At 35.4% G+C, this 18,911-nt stretch overlaps 2 protein-coding genes across 2 annotated transcripts in view; one reads left to right on the top strand and one right to left on the bottom strand.

Moving 5' to 3' along the window:
* The window catches only part of LOC123528711 (uncharacterized), an 84,022-nt gene extending 66,325 nt beyond the window's left edge, over positions 1–17,697 (top strand). Inside the window, exon 11 of the transcript XR_008366751.1 lies at positions 17,568–17,697. The gene's annotated coding sequence lies outside the window, so the exon portion shown is untranslated. The remainder of the gene's footprint in view (positions 1–17,567) is intronic.
* Positions 225–16,362, bottom strand: LOC123528712 (uncharacterized). Its single transcript, XM_053521597.1, has 4 exons — positions 16,206–16,362; positions 13,768–14,369; positions 2,788–2,919; positions 225–1,586 (listed from the first exon to the last, which is right to left on the bottom strand). Exons 1-4 carry the CDS (start codon positions 16,229–16,231, stop codon positions 544–546), a joined length of 1,803 nt encoding a protein of 600 aa, XP_053377572.1. The 5' UTR covers positions 16,232–16,362; the 3' UTR covers positions 225–543.
* Positions 17,698–18,911: the final 1,214 nt, after the last annotated feature.

The following is an 18,911-nucleotide window of genomic DNA, read 5'->3' as shown; positions in this document are numbered from 1 at the left end:
GATGAGATGGAACTGATTCAAAGGGGAAGAAAATATGTGCCATGCCATGAGAAAACCAACATAGTGGCTATGCGACCAGCATGGATCCAGACCAGCCTGCGCATCCGCGCAGTCTGGCCAGGATCCATGCTGTTCGCTTTCAAAGCCTATTGCAATTAGAGAAACTGCTAGCGAACAGCATGGATCCTGACCAGACTGCGCGGATGCGCAGGCTGGTCTGGATCCTTGCTGGTCGCAAACCCATTATGTTGGTTTTCCCATGGCATGGCTCATATGTGCCTCCAATGTAATTACATACCATTACCACTGTATAGTGCACTTGATAAAAACAATTATGTAGCAGTTTTTTTCTTGATGTACATAATTATACATGAATGGTGAGATCAAAATTCATAAAGAAGTACCAGAAAGTTAGATTGTAACAGGACATAGATTGATGAATAAAGTCTTCATTAGGAGTATTAAGAATAGTACATGTATAAAACAAATAAAGTAGGACACTGTGTTTTGGCATTCTTGTTGATGATAAACATTACTTGTATATCATTTGAATGAATTTTTTCTGATGGAACCGGTTGGGCTCTGGTTCCATTGTGGCTTTACACATCTTCCCAGCAATGTCTTTTTCTCGGCTTCAAGTTTTTTCTTGTCTGCCTTCAGTTTGTTAACTTCAGTTTTAAGGTCTGCTAGTTCATCAATTAGTTCTTCTTTTTCATTTTCTGTCTGTTCCAGTAAATTTCTCAAATCTGAAAGTTCGGTTTCTTTTTGCTCTAGAGTTTTCCTCAGATTTGAAACTTCTATCTCATATCTCTGCAGTTCTATCTCATATTTTCTCTTGTCAATCTCCAAAATCTCAATTCTTTTCTCAAGATCCTTAGAGTGCTCCTTAGCCTTTTCAACAGTCTCCTTTAAGTCAGTCATTTCCTTATCTTTTGATTTCATTTGCATCTTTATTCTGTTGATACCCTCTCTGTAATTTGACTGAGAAGTCTTCAGTTCAGTTTTTAACCTGTTAATTTCCCTATCCACATCAACATTTTTGATTTCTTTTTCTGCCTCCATTGTTTTGATTTTTGTATGAAGAGTTTCTATTTCATGTTTTAAATCTTCAACTTTCCTCTGAATATTTCCTCTACTTTCTCTGTCGGTTGCAATCTCTTCTTTCAGTTCATCTATGTTCTGTTGCACATTATGAAAATCTTGCAGTCTGGCAAATTCTTCTTTTGGTGTGCTACAGTTGGTAGTATGCTCTGATTCAATCTCTTCTCTAACTTTCTTCATTGCTTTAAGCTGTTCCCTAACATCTGCAAGCAGTTCTGATGAGGCTGTAGTTGAAGCTGTTGGTGAATTAGAGTCAGCTTGCCTTAAATGTTGCAGTTGTGCTGGCAGTGACAGTGGCTCCATTTCATTTAGTTTTGTTTGGTTTGTCAGGAGACTGTTTTCTCTTGTTAAAAGTGCAGATTCTTTCTCCATTAGGCTTTTCTCTTGCTCTTTAAGTTCTGTTTCCTTTTTGCTAAGTTCGGATTCCCTGGAATTTAGTAAGTTTTCCCGTTCTTCGAGAATTTCTTCTCGGCTCTTTGCAGTTCCTGAAACAGTATATATACCTTTATTTGATAATGTATACTAGATAGCAATATAAGATTTTTTTTTTAAATAAGTGAAATATTTATTTGAATCACTTCAGTCAGCCTCATAGGGAAAAAATATTTTTTTGTCAGAGGAAAAGATGTGACTGTGATCCAGTCTGGGTTCTTTGGTGACCTGTGTTTAGCGGTCAACACCTAATATACAAAATCGAAAAACTTAAGTCCATTTTATGATGACAAAAAACTGAAGATATTTGGATTTCTTTTTCAGTCTCAGTTACTTTACTTTTGATGTGAAAAGTTTCTGTTCTATGTTTTAATTTGAACAATTTTCCCCATTTTATAAGAGACAAACTGTTTTTTTATCTTCAGCATCTGTTGTCTGCCCATCCATTTACATTTAGCTTTAATGAATTATAGTATAGAGTATGGTTTTTATTTAAAAATCTTTTAGTTATTTACTGTCTCTTCAATTTGTTAGTGTATTTAAATGAAAAAGAAGATATACTTTGACGTCAGTGTAAGGCTAAAATATCTTTCACTAGGTGAATTACAGATGCAGTTTTGTCAGGAGTGCTGCAGTGACAAGTTAAAATGACAAATCTGATGTTCACAGTGAAAGATATTTTGGTCTTATATGTAAAAGCAAACAAGTTTTCTTTTTGTTTCTTGTCTTTTCAGACATTTTTTTGAAAACAAATACTACCCATTTTCTGTGTCATGTTATGGGCATTGCACAGATTGGTTGTGTACATCTTTGTGTTCTTGTTGGCTCTTATATAATAATAATAATGATAATAAAGACTTTATTTAACGAGGCAGCATACTTGCCAAAGCAGTCTTCCGTATGGGCCTCAACATAATAACATAATACATTTTACATATTTACAACATGAACAAAGAACAAAACAGATACATTTTATATAATCAGCAGTACAGAACAAAAACGATTTATTTTAATTGTCAGTTTGTCAAACAAGGAAACTTCCATTGAATATTCCATATCCATCTGTATCTTTATCGGTCTTTTTTAAGCATAGGTCTGTACCAAGATTACTATGATGATGATATGATGATGATCCCATTGTTCAAAACAGTGAAATTTGCAAACATGAGCCAACATTTTATATCAAGTAAGAACTGAAGAAAATGAAATCAGCTTCATCACTTTAAAACATAATATATTAGCATTGTGACATACCAGGTCTTTCACTATTTTCTTTCTTTGTACTTTCTGGCTTCTCATTGTCTTTGACCTGTTCTGTTTTCTCCATTTCCTTAAACTCCGCTGTCTTCTTTGGTTTGGTACTAGTCAAGTGTTCCTTCTTGTCATCTGAAATAACAAGCATATTATTGTGTTCCATTTCTGTCAAGTTTGTATAATCAAGTGCAATACTTGTATATCATCAAAATATGTGTTGTTTAATATGGTATTTATCATACTTCTGATACAGAAGTGAGCCTATAATTTTAGGTTGGAGTGGTAGGTTTGCCAAAGAAGCACAGAGATATGGTCTCTGAAAACTTTCAAGCATAGTACTACAAATACAATCATTATAGATTGTCAGATTGTATCAAGAAACATGCACAAGTTCTGCAGTGGAAATATTTGTAACTTTAGGAGCTTAATGGTTTTGCTTGTCATCTAAACACATTTCTATTGCAACTCCATTTTCTTATACCCATTATATAACTTTTTATACGCCCGTTTGAAAAACGGGACGTATTATGGGAACGCCCCTGGCGGGCGGGCGGGCGGCGTCCACAGACTTTGTCCGGAGCATATCTTCTACATGCATGAAGGGATTTTGATGAAACTTGGCACAGTTGTTCACCATCATGAGACAGAGTGTCATGCGCAAAAACCAGGTCCCTAGGTCTAAGGTCAAGGTCACACTTAGAGGTCAAAGGTCAAATTCAAAAATGACTTTGTCCGGAGCATATCTTCTTCATGCATGGAGGGATTTTGATGAAAGTTGGCACAATTGTTCATCATCATGAGACGGAGTGTCATGCGCAAGAACCAGGTTCCTAGGTCTAAGGTCAAGGTCACACTTAGAGGTCAAAGGATACAAGAAAGAAAACTTTGTCCGGAGCATATCTTCTTCATGCATGGAGGGATTTTGATATAACTTGGCACAAATGTTCACCACCAAGAGGCGGAGTGTCATGCGCAAGAACCAGGTCCCTAGGTCTAAGGTCAAGGTCACACTTAGAGGTCAACGGATACAAGAATGAAAACCTTGTCCGGAGCATTTCTTCTTCATGCATAGAGGGATTTTGATATAACTTTGCACAAATGTTCACCACCACGAGGCAGAGTGTCATGGGCAAGAACCAGGTCCCTAGGTCAAAGGTCAAGGTCACACTTAGAGGCCAAAGGTCAGATACAAGAATGACTTTGTCTGAAGCAATCTTCTTCATGCATGAAGGGATTTTGATGTAACTTGGCACAATTATACACCATCATGAGATGAAGTGTCATGCGCAGTTCCCTTCTTTAGAATAACTTCCCTTTGTTGTTACTATAAATAGCTTATATTGTAACTTTTTCATTACTAGTTGTAGGGAAAAATCGAGACCACTTTTCTGTAGTACAACATGCATGCTACATCCAATTATGAGGTGTATTTTGACCAATCTCTACCTGGTAAAGATTTTTGTGTGGACTTACAATTTTTTTTTTGGATTTTGGATTTTTTTTTTTTTTTTTTTAAGATTATCTTCCCTTAGTTGTTACTATAAATAACTTATATTGTAACTTTTTTATAATTGACCGTAGGGAAAAAACAAGACGACTTTTCTGTGGTACAATATAGATGTTACTTTCAAATTTTAGGTGTATTTTAATGTATCTCTACCTGGTAAGGAGTTTTTTTGTAGACTTAGAAAAACAAATGACTTACAATGATTACTAAACAACCACAAAATTAAAATTCCATTTGCAAATACAGGTGCTAGAGTAAAGAAATTTACTGTGACGGGTGTATATTGTGACATTCTGGCACTCTTGTTTGTTTTGTTTTTAATTAGCTCACCTGTCACGTAGTGACAGGGTGAGCTTTTGCGATCACCCTTCGTCCATCGTCCGTCCGTCCGTCCATAATTTCTTGTGAACAAGATAGAGACCACATTTTGCAAGCCATTTTGATCAAACTTGTACAATACTTGTATTGGCATGATATCTCAGTTCCTTTCGAAAACTGGCCAGATCCCACATGGGTTCTAGAGTTATTGCCCCTTAAAGGGCTAGAATTTGCTATTTTTGTGCGTCAACAATTTCTTGTCTGCACGATAGTGGTTTCATTTATGATTTTATTTTAACCAAACTTGCACACAACTTGTATCACCATAAGATCTTGGTTCCTTTCTTGAACTGGCCAGATCCCATTATGGGTTTCAGAGTTATGGCTCCTGAAGGGCCAAAATCAGCTATTTTGACCTTGTCTGCACAATAGTAGCTTCATTTATGATTTGATTTTTACCAAACTTGCACTCAACTTGTATCACAGTAAGATCTTGGTTCCTTTCTTGAACTGGCCAGATTCCATCATGATTCCAGAGTTATGGCCCCTGTAAGGGCCAAAATTAGCTATTTTGACCTTGTCTGCACATTAGCAGCTTCATTTATGATTTTAATTTAACCAAACTTGCACACAACTTGTATCACCATAAGATCTTGGTTCCTTTCTTAAACTGGCCAGATTCCATCATGGGTTCCAGAGTGATGGCCCCTGAAAGAGCCAGAATTAGCTATTTTGACCTTGTCTGCACAATAGCAGCTTCATTTATTATTTCAATTTAATTAAACTTGCAGAAAACTTGTGTCACCGTAAGGTCTCGATTCCCTCTTGAACCGACCAGATCCCATAATGGGTTCTAGAGTTATGGCCCCTGAAAGGGCCAGAATTAGCTTTTTAGCTCATCTGATTTTTTGAAAAAAAATGATGAGTTATTGTCATCACTTGAGCGGTTGTCGGCGTCGGCGTTGCCTTGTTAAGTATGTTTAGGTCAGCTTTTCTCCTAAACTATCAAAGCTATTGCTTTGAAACTTGGAATACTTGTTCACCATCATAAGCTGACCCTGTATAGCAAGAAACATAACTCCATCTTGCTTTTTGCAAGATTTATTGCCCCTTTTGGACTTAGAAAATCAGTTTTCTTGGTTAAGTTTTATGTTTAGGTCAGCTTTTATCCTAAACTATCAAAGCTATTGCTTTAAAACTTGCAACACTTGTTCACCATCATAAGTTGACCCTGTACAGCAAGAAACATAACTCCATCCTGCTTTTTGCAAGATTTATGGCCCCTTTTGGACTTAGAAAATATCAGATTTCTTGGTTAAGTTTTATGTTTAGGTCAACTTTTTCTCTTAAACTGTCAAAGCTATTGCTTTGAAACTTGCAACACTTGTTCACCATCAAAAGCTGACCCTGTATAGCAAGCAACATAACTCCATCCTGCTTTTTGCAATAATTATTGCCCCTTTTGGACTTAGAAAATGGTTGAGTATTATGTTTAAGTCAACTTTTCTCATAAACTATCAAAGCTATTGCTTTAAAACTTGCAACAGTTTTTCACCATCATAAGTGGACACTGTACATCAAGAAACATAACTCTATCCTGTTTTTTGCAAGAATGATGGCCCTTTTTAGACTTAGAAAATGATGGGTAGGACAATATTTCTATTACACAAAAAAAATCAGATGAGCGTCAGCACCCGCAAGGCGGTGCTCTTGTTTGACCTTGTCTACACAATAGCAGCTTCATTTATGATTTGATTTTAACCAAACTTGCACACAACTTGTATCACCATAAGACCTTGGTTCCTTTCTTGAACTGGCAAGATTTCGTTATGGGTTCCAGAGTTATGGCCCCTGAAAGGGCCAGAATTAGCTATTTTGACATTGTCTGCACAATAGCAGCTTCATTTATGATTTGAATTTAACCAAACTTGCACAAAATTTGTGTCACAGGAAGGTCTTGGTTCCTTTCTTGAACCGGCCAGATCCCTATATTGGTTCCAGAGTTATGGCCCCTGAAAGGGCCAAAATTAGCTATTTTTTAACCTTGTCTGCACAATAGCAGCTTCATTTATGATTTGATTTTAACCAAACTTGCACACAACTTGTATCACCATAAGATCTTGATTCCTTTTTACGAAGGGACATATTATGTTATCGCCTCGGTGTCCATCTGTCTGTATGTCTGTTGGTTAGCAATTTCCCTTCCACTCTGTAACTCTTGAACCCCTTGAAGGATTTCAAAGAAACCTGACACAAATGTTCACCTCATCAGAACGATGTGCAGAGCGCATATTTTGGATGGCTCACTTCAAGGTCAAGGTCACACTTAGGGGTCAAAGGTCATATGACCTTGTTTTATGTGTATATTGCTGTGCATTTGCATCGATTGCAGTGCTCTTGTTTTTATTTGGCAGATCCTTCTTTTGTTGACTTACAATATTTTTTTTCAATTACTTCCCTTTTATGTTACTATAAATAGCTTATTTAGTAACTTTTTTATTATTGGCCATAGGGAAAAACCGAGACCACTTTTCTGCGGTATAACATGGATGGTACCTCCAATTTTTAGGTGTATTTTGACATATCTGTACCTTGTAAGAATTTTTAGCTCGACTATTCATAGAATAGTGAGCTATTGCACTCGCCCATGCGTCGGCGTCGGCGTCGGCGTCTGCGTCCGCGTCCGCGTCCGCGTCCCGATTTTGGTTAAGGTTTTGTATGTAAGCTGGTATCTCAGTAACCACTTGTGGGAATGGATTGAAACTTCACACACTTATTCACTGTGACAAACTGACTTACATGGCACAGGTTCCATAACTCTATTTTGCTTTTTTACAAAATTATGCCCCTTTTTCGACTTAGAAATTTTTGGTTAAGGTTTTGTATGTAAGCTGGTAACTCAGTAACCACTTGTGGGAATGGATTGAAACTTCACACACTTATTCACTGTGATGAACTGATCTACATTGCACAGGTTCCATAACTCTATTTTGCTTTTTTACAAAATTATGCCCCTTTTTCGACTTAGAAATTTTTGGTTAAGGTTTTGTATGTAAGCTGGTATCTCAGTACTTACTAATGGGAATGGATTGAAACTTCACATACTTGTTCACTATCATGATCTGACATGCACTAAGCAAGTCCCATAACTCTACTCTCTTTTTTTTCAAAATTATGCCCCTTTTTCGACTTAGCAGTTTTTGGTTAAATTTTTGTATGTAATCTGATATCTCAGTATCCACTAATTAGAATGGATTGAAACTTCACACACTTGTTCACTGTCATGATACGACATGCAGTACAGAGGTTCAATACCTCTACTTTGCATTTTACAAAATTATGCCCCTTTTTCAACTTTTGTATTCATTCAATTGACAAGGCTGTTGAATAGTCGAGCGTTGCTGTCCTCCGACAGCTCTTGTTTTTCTTTTTGGTTAAATTCTTCCCTTTGTTGTTCCTGTCCTTTGGACTTAGATATTTTTTCTGAGGACTTAGATTTATTAGCTCACCTGTCACATAGGCACAAGGTGAGCTTTTGTTATCACCCTTTGTCCATTGTCCGTCGTCTGTGCGTCCGTCAGTCTGTCAACAATTTCTTGTCTGCACGATAGAGGTTTCATTTATGATTTTATTTTAACCAAACTTGCACACAACTTGTATCACCATAAGATCTTGGTTCCTTTCTTGAACTGGCCAGATCCCATTATGGGTTCCAGAATTATGGCCCCTGAAAGTGTCAAAGTAAGCTATTTTGACCTTGTCTGCACAATAGCAGCTTCATTTATGATTTGATTTTTACCAAACGTGCAAACAACTTGTATCACCATAAGATCTTGGTTTCTTTCTTGAACCCGCCAGATTCCTTTATGGGTTCCAGAGTTATGGCCCCTGAAAGGGCCAGAATTAGCTATATTGACCTTGTCTGCACAATAGCAGCTTCATTTATGATTTTATTTTAACCAAACTTGCACACAACTTGTATCACCATAAGATCTTGGTTCTTTTCTTGAACTGGCCAGATTCCTTTATGGGTTCCAGAGTGATGGCCCCTGAAAGGGCCAGAATTAGCTATTTTGACCTTGTCTGCACAATAGCAGCTTCATTTTTGATTTGAATTTAATCAGACTTGCACAAAACTTGTGTCACCATAAGATCTCATTTCCTTTCTTGAACTGGCCAGATCCCATGATGGGTTCAAGAGTTATGGCCCCTGAAAGGGCCAAAATTAGCTATTTTGACCTTGTCTGTACAATAGCAGCTACATTTATAATTTGATTTTAACCAAACTTGCACACAACTTGTATCACCACAAGATCTTGGTTCCTTTCTTGAATCGGCTAGATTCCATCATGGGTTCTAGAGTTTTGGCCCCTTAAAGGTCCAAAAGTTTGCTATTTCGGCTTCTGCAACCATATAGAGACTTCATTTATGGTTTGATTTGATACAAACTTCCAAAATATCTTCAACAACAATAAATCTTTGATTCCATGACGAATCTATCAGCTCCAAGCGTAGGTTCCAGAGTTATTTTATATCTGATTACCTCCCCTGATTGTAATCAAAATGGATTTATATCAGTAAGTACTTATAGGACTTTTTTTGAAATTTCAGTATTGTCATTAACTGGACTGAGACAATCAGGGTAGATAACTATGGACTGATTTTATGTCAAATTATCTCCCTTTATTTCAAATTAAAATGGGTATATATCCGTAATTAATGAAGATACTGATCTGAAATTTCATTTATGTCAACAGATGGACTTGGCCAATCAGTGAAGATACATATTGACTGAATTTATGACAAATTATCTCCCTTTATTTTTTATCTAAATGAATACACCTTAGCAGCTTCTAATGAGATTGTTTTGAAATATTATTTATGTCTTCCATGGTAAGAAATAGTCATATTAGATAACTCTTAATTGAACAGTTTTCGATATGAATACTTTACTAATATATTGTTGTATAGGCTTGTACTTTGTATCTTCTACATGCATATACCAATGCATGATTACCTCCCCTGATTTTAATAAAAATGGATTTATCTCGGTAAATATTTATAGAACTCATTTGAAATTTCATTACTCTCTTTAATAGTTGGACTGAGGCAATCAGGGTAGATAGCTATGGACAGATTTTATGTCAAATTAACTCACTTTGTTTCAAATTAAAGTAGGTGTATCTCAGTAACCAATGAAGATACTGATTTGAAATGTCATTGTGCCATCAGATGGACTCAGACAATCAGGGTAGATAACTTTTGACTGAATTTATGACAAATTACCTCCCTTTATTTCATGTAAACGAATGTATATCAGCAGCATCTAATGAGATTGGTTTTAAATGTTATTTAAGTCTCTCAGGATAAGGAATAGTCATGCTAGTACAAAAATGCAGCATTTGAGCCTAGGAACTTGATATGGAAATTGGCCCTGACTAGGTCAAAAGGGACTGTTACTAGAAAATGTTGATCCTGATGATATTTAATGTGTATGCCTATGTGCTCTATGTCCAAACTTGAATGGTACTCAGGTGAGCGATATAGGGCCATCATGGCCCTCTTGTTTTTAGTTTCTTCCCTTTGTTGTTCCTGTCCTTTGGGCTTCATCAGTCAAAATTTTGCTCCTATCCTCCTCTGATGTAATCCTTCGGGCATGAAACTACTGCCCTGATTTGAAAATAATTTTATTTGAAGTAACTTTAAGAAAATTTCAACTATATTTTCTCATAATTCTTTTGATTGATCTTGATTAGGATTTTTTTGACCTTCTTGTCCTTAAGTGCAATGATAACAGGTGAGCCATTTTGGCCCTCTTGTTTGTTTTCTTTTTGTCTGTACTTGACATCACAAATTTTTAATTATCTGAAGAACTACTATGCTAGAGATTTTTAAAATGCCTAAAATCTGGCTGATCCATTTCAGTTTTTGTAATGTACTGTTACATATTATAAATGTTGCTTACAGTGTCTTATTTCAGCATACATGAATGTATAATACACTTGAATTTGAATTTCTACATACCAGTATTATGTAGTTTGTTCTGAAGTTTGTACTTATATGAAGGGCAGTAACTCAGACATTGAAATAAAATTTTGAGCCATAAAATAGAATAAAACCAGGAAAAACAGCAAATAAACAGGCAAGTTTTGCAGATCTTTTCAAGTTTGTAGTTATTGAATGCCTTCTACATGCCAAAACTTTTTAAATTCTACATGCCAACTGATTCTTAGTTTTTCAGTTTGTAGTTCTTGAATGCCTTCTACATGCCAAAACTTTTTAATTCTACATGCCAACTGATTCTTAGTTTTGTGAAGTAATGTAAAAGAATGGAAAATTGTTTTAGCTGTACGCAAGTATTTAACAATGTAGCTGTTGTCCTTGAAAAATAAAATTTTGTCATGTACATGTACTTACAAACTGGAGTTGGAACTTACCCATTTTTTGTTTCACCATTTTTGATATATGACTTTTAGTATTTTTCTCACGTCAGCCGGCTTATATATAGTCTTTGTCTTTATTTTTCGTGTCGTTGATTTTATTTTTGTTCTTTGTCTTACATACAAGGCAGACAATGTGACACCCTCTTGTCTTTTGTTACACTAATTAAAAGGGTAATCAAATTACATTTAAGTTACCTTTGATAAAAAGAAAGGGAAATTTATATTGTAGATGGAATCATGTCAAGATAGATTGCCCTTTCTACTGTGTTGTTTGATGTGCCATAAATGTTTATAATGATAATAGAAATAGTAACAGTAATAATGTTTATCAAATTAAACAGAAATATAGCAAACGTTTAAAAAAGTAATATAGAAGTAAACACTCTATATGAATATTCCTTAACAGATGCCTGCTGTCTTAACCTGTAGTCTGCTGGTGGCAAGTGATTCTGCCTTTGCGACCAGTGTAGACCAAGATCAGCATGCACATCCAGACAAGCTGATCTTAGTACAGTGCATTCGAGGTGCTACGAATCGCAATTTAACGAAATACCGGTATACTGCGAAAAGGTGTTGTGGTCCCGGCTGCGTTCCTTCTTATTTCTATGTTACAAAGTTGCGCTTTTACGAAAATGCAGTTTTATGAAAAATGCGCTCCTACGAATGTATTTTTATGCCCTTAAAGCCTGTTTTCAACTTGTTTTAGTTGCGATTTTACAAATACATGTATCGTCTAAGTTTTCACACCTTCCATAATGGCGTGAAAAACGCTTTACAGTGGAAAGTGTCACGATCAGTTAGCTTGGCGTAAACAGTAATTAAAGTGTGAAAACTTAGAAACTAAATTCGAAACACATACGTTGTGTTAGTGGTTATTTTTTTCTTCTCTAACTATCAGATCGGATGACATATCAGTCACACTTGTTTCGATATATATACGTCTAAAACAATCACTAGATAAAACAGATAAAAATATTTAAGTCCTGATCGTCTGTAATTGTCATTTTATTATTCCAAACAATTCAGTGAAGGGTAGCTGAATCGGTATAGGCAATTGCTATTTTTGTTCTCGTGCAACAATGTACCCTGTATGTTTTATGTACAGTGATTAAAAAGTGAAGAAAAACAAAACAACCCGTTTTACATTTCAGATTCGAATAAGATTTGTAGTAGACCCAGATGTACATATAAAATTTGTATACATGTACATATACTCCGATACGAAAATAACATGTTTAAATATCACGGGTTACAACGTGTAGATACAAGGTGCTGTGTAGCGAAATTTCATATGCTGCGCTCGAACGAAAATGCGATATTACGAAAAAAACGGCCGGTCCCTTGGCTTTTCGTAGGATCGCAATTGTACTGTATGTATGAACTGTTCACTATTCAGATATTTTGCATGTTTCAACAACACCACTTTTCCATCCTCGGGTTTTGTAATATGTAATCTGCAGAGCGCGTTCGGCCAGAGTCGCCTCAGTTAGGAAAGAATAATTTTAACGTCAGAGGTTATTTCTGAGGTCAAGGAGTTTGATTGGCCAGCTAGTAATGACAACAGTTTTCGAGGTGAGTTCGAGGTCAGTTGCTCAGTCAAATGTGACTTACCAATTCTAAGTGTTCCTTCTCAAGAGAACAATAAACCTGCAAAATTCACTTCAGGTGTAGGGATTCATGTTAAACAACCAATGTTAATTTGTGTTACACAGCCAGCAGTCTGACAGCTCTTACAAATCTAAAATATCAAGGTGAAAATGATGTACGTTTTGGCGAATAATTGCAGCTTCAGTGCTTTGTACAGGTGAATATAGTGTATACATTTTGGGTGAATTCTTGTGGCTTAAGTGACGAGTACAGGACTGGTGAAAATGGTGTTTACATTTTGGTGAAGTGCCTTGTACAAGTAAAAGTAACCTTTATTTAACAAATGGTGAAAATGATGTACATTTTGGTTAATTATTTGTTTGGTTTATTTGGGTTTAATGCTGTTTTACAACAGTATTTCAGTTATGTAATGGCAAGCAGTTAACCTGACAAGTGTTTCTTGATTCTGTACCAGTACAAACCTGTTCTCTGCCAATTTCTGCACATGATTCAAAGGTGAAGGACAAATGATTTCTGACACAATGTCTTTTATCAAATTGTCACGGAGAACATACACCTTGCCTGGGGATCAAACTCATGATCCGTATATCTGCACTCTCCCTATTGAGCTAAGCGGGCGGGTCTGGTTAATTATTGTAGTTTGAGTGCCTAGTACATGTGTAAATAGTGAAATTGATGTACATTTTGGTGAAATCATATAACTTAAGTGATTGTGTACATTTTGGTGAATTCTTGTAGCTTGGTGAAATTGGTGAAAACGATGTACATTTTGGTGAATTCTTGTAGCTTGGTGAAATTGGTGAAAACGATGTACATTTTGGTGAATTCATATTGCTTGTAAGTAGTGTACAGGTGAAAATGATGTACATTTGTGTGAATTTGTGTAGCTTGAGTCCCTTGTACAGGTAAGAATGGTGTACATTTTAGTGAATTTTTGTAACTGATGAGTGAAAATGGTGTACATTTTGGTGAATTGTTGTAGTTTTAAGTACCATGCACTGGTGAAAATGGTATACATTTTGATGAATTTTAGTAGCTTTTAACAGTGCCTTGTACTCATTCCATGTTTCTTACAGTGATATTTAAGCAAAGTTTTATCTTTACCTGCAGTATCGGGCATATCTGCATTTCCTATCCCTTTGTATAAGTTGTTTGTACTTTCAGCCTGTCTGTTTGATGTTGGCTTTTGCCTCTCCACCTTCTCAGCTTTTGATTCCAGACTTCCACTGCTTGTTCCACTGGAGGTACTTGCACTTTCACTTGGCATTTGATCAGCATCAGTTTGACCTTTATAGTTCTTGTCATTGTCAGCCTCCTTTAATTTCTTACTTCTTTCTATTGTTACACTGACCTTCTTGGTCATTGGTTGCTTATCTTCATTTTCTACATCTTTTGGTTTCTTTGAGTTGACTTTGTCTACTTTTACAAGGCTTTTTACAAGGTCATGTCTGTTGATAGAAAGTAATGCTTCCATGAAATGATTGTATTTCTGCTTGTCAAACTTCATCACAAGGGCTAGGAAATCCTCTGTACGCTCGGACTCAGAGATTGGTTTGGATTTAAGACCCATCCAGTAATCAAGGGTAACTACCCGCTTTTGGATAAGATAGTCCACGAAGTCTTTCATGACAAGAGTGTTCTTTAACTGACTCCATCTCTGTGTGATGACTTTATTTAGAGCCTTTGGCCACTGGAGGTCATCCATCCTGAAAGAGAGATTTATTGATGGCTATTTTAGTATAATACAAGACTACTAGTTTAGCCCTAACAGGAGAACCTGGCTCAACTTTATCTATAAGTCACTAGGATTATTTCAAGATAAAACTTGAAGAATTACATATGACATGCACCAACTGATCATTGTCCAAACATTTAGATTAATGCAGTTTTAAGTGTAAAATTTTTGTAACTATTCATTGGCACTTACTTCCATGCAATAATTTAATATGAGCCGTGCCATGGATACCAACATAGTGGGTTTGCGACCAGCATGGATCCAGACCAGCCTGCGCATCCGCGCAGTCTGGTGAGGATCCATGCTGTTCGCTTTTAAAGCCTACTGCAATTAGAGAAACTGTTAGCGAACAGCATGGATCCTGACTAGACTGCGCGGATGCGCAGGCTGGTCTGGATCCATGCTGGTCGCAAACCCACTATGTTGGTTTTCCCATGGCATGGCTCAATATATTTTAAACATTAAACAGCTTCATGATTATAGTGAGTATAGACTCTGCCCAATAAAATTAAATAGAAGATATTTGTTATGTAGTTCTGTCAGACAAACACCTATGTTTTAACCCTTACCCTGCTAAAGTTTTATAATGAACTTGTCCATCTTTCAGTTTGGACAGTATCATTAACTGTTAAAAGGGATGCTTACCAAAAAGTTACTGACTGAATGGCGAACAGTGCAGGTCATGATCAGACTGCATGGATGTGCAGGCTGATCATGATCTGCACTGGTCGCCAAGGCAGAATCAGTCGTGTCCAGCATGATAAGGGTTAAAGGTGGTTTATCAGACTTTGACCAAGCAATGCATTTGGTTGAAAGTTTAACAAATGATCATTTACATTTATTTATGTTTACTGTCTGCTTAATACATGTTAAAACTTCACTGGAGTTATTTTTAACAAAATGATTTTCCTGTCACGATTGCTCAACCAAGGTAGAGTTATTTTAGCATATATATAAAGTAAAAGGTACGTATTCATATATATAAATTTAATAAACATATTTTGAGTTAGAAATCTAATGAATATAAGAACTGTTGTGTTATATTTTATAAATATTTACAATAACAAATAAATATTTAGCTGAAATGCATTAGAAATGCAAGTTTGAAAAATTATTATTACCTCCCTTTACCTATCTTGGTTGTGCAACAAGGATATATTGGAAATGCTGTGTTATATACTGTTTTAAAACTTGCCTTTTGGTTCATATTGTTGAAATATCCCAATATTTATCAAATGCAAATGTAAAATTACAAATTATACTGATATCAGAAGCGGTAGTCCACTTTTTTAATACTTTCCTATTAAAGGTGAGTAATTTCAAAATGTCATAAAAAATATTAAAATATACTTTTCTAATAGGGATCAATTTCTGTATAATTGGTCCTTTTGTTCCTTAAATAAATCTCTAATTGAATTTACTAAAAATGAAAAATGTCACAAAATGTTGATCAAATGTGATTGACCACCTTTAAAGTCAGCAAAAAAAATGATAATAACTCCAATAAGAAATGATTTATGTTTTATGAATATGCCTGTCTGCAAAAATGAAGAATAAAGTTTCTTCAAGTATCAGAATGAGCCGCACCATGAGAAAACCAACATAGTGCATTTGCGACCAGCGTGGATCCAGACCAGCCTGCACATCCCTGCAGTCTGGTCAGGATCCATGCTTTTTGCTTTCAAAGCATATTGCAATTAGAGAAACGGTTAGCGAACAGCATAGATCCTGACCAGACTGCGTTGGTTTTCTCATGGTGCGGCTCAAATTAGTTTTGCCAGTCTAATATTTTACCTATTTCTCTTACCTGTTTGTTTCAACAGCTGCAGTCATTTCACAACAGTAACAACAGGATGTTTTTTTTCTTCACATTTTTAGTTTCCAAATTTCACATTTTGCTGATTTTTTAAAAGAAAAAGAAATATCAGTTTAGATACAGTTCTTTTAGTTTACTGAAATGACAGTATGACTTTCAGGGAGGCACTATGTTTTTATTTTCAATAAAAGAGACCTCTCCTGTTTCAGTAATTTCTATTCAAAATTTGCAGATTGTGGTTATTTGATACCATTGTTTTAAAAGAAGGCTGGTAGAATTACTACTTTGGGCTATAAATATCATAGAAATTAGGTCTCTGTCTGTTTATTTTGTATTAACTCCCTTTATTTTGCTGCACATATTGCAAGTTTCTATAATTCTTTAATTTTATTGCCTTCTGTTTCCATATTAAAAGACATTAATTGTATAAGTGATAGGATTGTAATACTATAATTTTATATAATGTGTATAGATACTGTTTTAAAGTAAATTTTATATGATAAACCCTATACCTTTTTAAAGCTTTTTTATATACTCTGTTTATGTTTATTTCTCAGTTTTCTGCCCAATGTTTCCATACATTTCGAGGACAGATAAAGTTGTAAACCTGAAAGAATCTGCCTTATCAATTAAATTTGTCAACCAATTCCTAAGCCTAAATTTTCTATATTTTTGAAGATTTGTGGTTAGGGCCTGTTTTTATCCACTCCTGCAGCTTCTTGAATTATTATGAATATGACTGCAAAACTTACTGCAAAATAAATGTAAGGGTAATGATAGTTTCCAAAACACCTTTAAAACTATACAGTTTTATAGGGAAAGTCAAGTTGAACTTTTAAATGAAAATAATACACCGTGTGTGGAGAAGTGGAAAATCTTAACAGCTTAGAAAGTTATACAGGTCTTTTCAACAGGAGAAATTTATTTAGTGTATGTTTAAATAGTAAATCAGGTCTTAGACCATTAAATCTGACATAAATCCTGTTGGAAGATAATCTTGTTGTGTTCCAAAGGAGCAAAGATAGATAAATAACATTTCCTTTCCAAAATATCATGCAGGTGATATGATACACTTAAATGGCTTTATATGTCCACAAGTCGTGGAGTGCTGTGGTTGCATAAATTACAATTAACTCAATATAAACTGAAACATTCCGCATAAATAAGGTGGTACTAAATTGACATTGAGACCCCACTTTTCGTTAGATATTACTTTAAAAACACCTAAATCTTTACTAAGCTTTCATAGTGGAAGTGGTTTTCTTTTCATATATTTTTGTCTGATAATTTTTTATATTTATGACCTAACAACAGAATATTAGATGTTTTGAATAATTCTTTTCACTCTTTCAGGTGACCTGGTGGTCTAGTGGTAACGCACTTTACTGTCAATACAGAGGTCTTGGATTTGAATCTCAGTCCACGCACTGGAAATTACTTAGATACTTTCAAGTGTCTCCCACCTATCCAAGAAGCCAGGGAAGGGAAAATAGCCTTGTATGTATTGGTGCTTTACACAGGGCTCATTAAAGAACCAGATTGTCTATTTGCAAAGAGCTAGGCTAATTAGCTGGACATGTCTGTATCTAAACGATTTCTCTCTCTGTTATGTGGGCTTTCTCTGGCTCTGTCCTTCCAGTTAGATCGCTCTGTGTCTGTACTGTAACATAATGAATTTGACATCCTGTCAGTGGTTACCATTTTATGTAACATGCTTTGAATGTGGTTGTCATGAAAAAGGCACTATATAAGTCTGAATATCTTACTGCTTGTTATGACAAAATTTAGTCAATTAGAGCTTTTGAATGTCCCCAAAAATATCTGAATAGTTATGCTATAATGTAGACATCTTTTTCTTTATATGATTAATAACTTGACATTTCTTTTGTCAACTTGGAACTTTCTGGTTTGAATACTTAGTACTTTTTAGCTTGACAATTTGAAGAATAAGGACAGCTATCCTACTCACCACGGTGTCAGCATTGGTGTCGGTTTCAAACTTTAGTTAAGTTTTTTGTACCAGTCCACCTTTGAATCTTTCAGCACTTGTGTACCATCATCATGTTCAGTTTTAGGCAAGAGTACATAATTCCATCAAGGATTTTGTCTGAGTTATGGCCCTTTTTAACTCACAAATATTGGTTAAGTTTTTCGTACCAGTTCATATTTTGTGTAAACTGTTTGACATATGGCTTTGAAACTTTTATCACTTGTTTGTTATAACAGTCTCTATCTATAGGCAAGAGTACATGACTCTGTCAGATATTCTGGCTGAATTATGGCCCTTTTTGGACATGGAAATTGGTTTCATAGAAGTCCATGTTTTGTCAAAACCTCTTGGAAAATGGTTTCGTAGAAGTCATGTTGCTTTGAAACTTTAGAAACTTGTTTATCAGGATGATCTCCATCTGTTTGTAAGAATATGTAACTAATATTGTCAAAGATATTTGACTTAATTTTGCCCTTGTTGGACTTGGAAATTAGTTAAGTTTTTCATACCAGCCCATATTTTGTATGATCTGTTTGAAACATGGCTTTGAAATTTTGACCACTTGTTTACCATCAAAGACTACATATCTAGGACAAGGATTTGGGCCCAGTTACGGCCCTTTTTTGACCTAGAAATTAGTTAAGTTTCGTGTACAATTCCATATTTTGTCTGAACTGTTTGATATATGGCTTTACATTTACATAATA

Source organism: Mercenaria mercenaria, chromosome 13 (assembly GCF_021730395.1).
Source record: "Mercenaria mercenaria strain notata chromosome 13, MADL_Memer_1, whole genome shotgun sequence".
NCBI classification, from domain to species: domain Eukaryota; kingdom Metazoa; phylum Mollusca; class Bivalvia; order Venerida; family Veneridae; genus Mercenaria; species Mercenaria mercenaria.
Note: the sequence above shows the minus strand (reverse complement) of the source record. Positions and strands in the feature narration are given on the sequence as shown.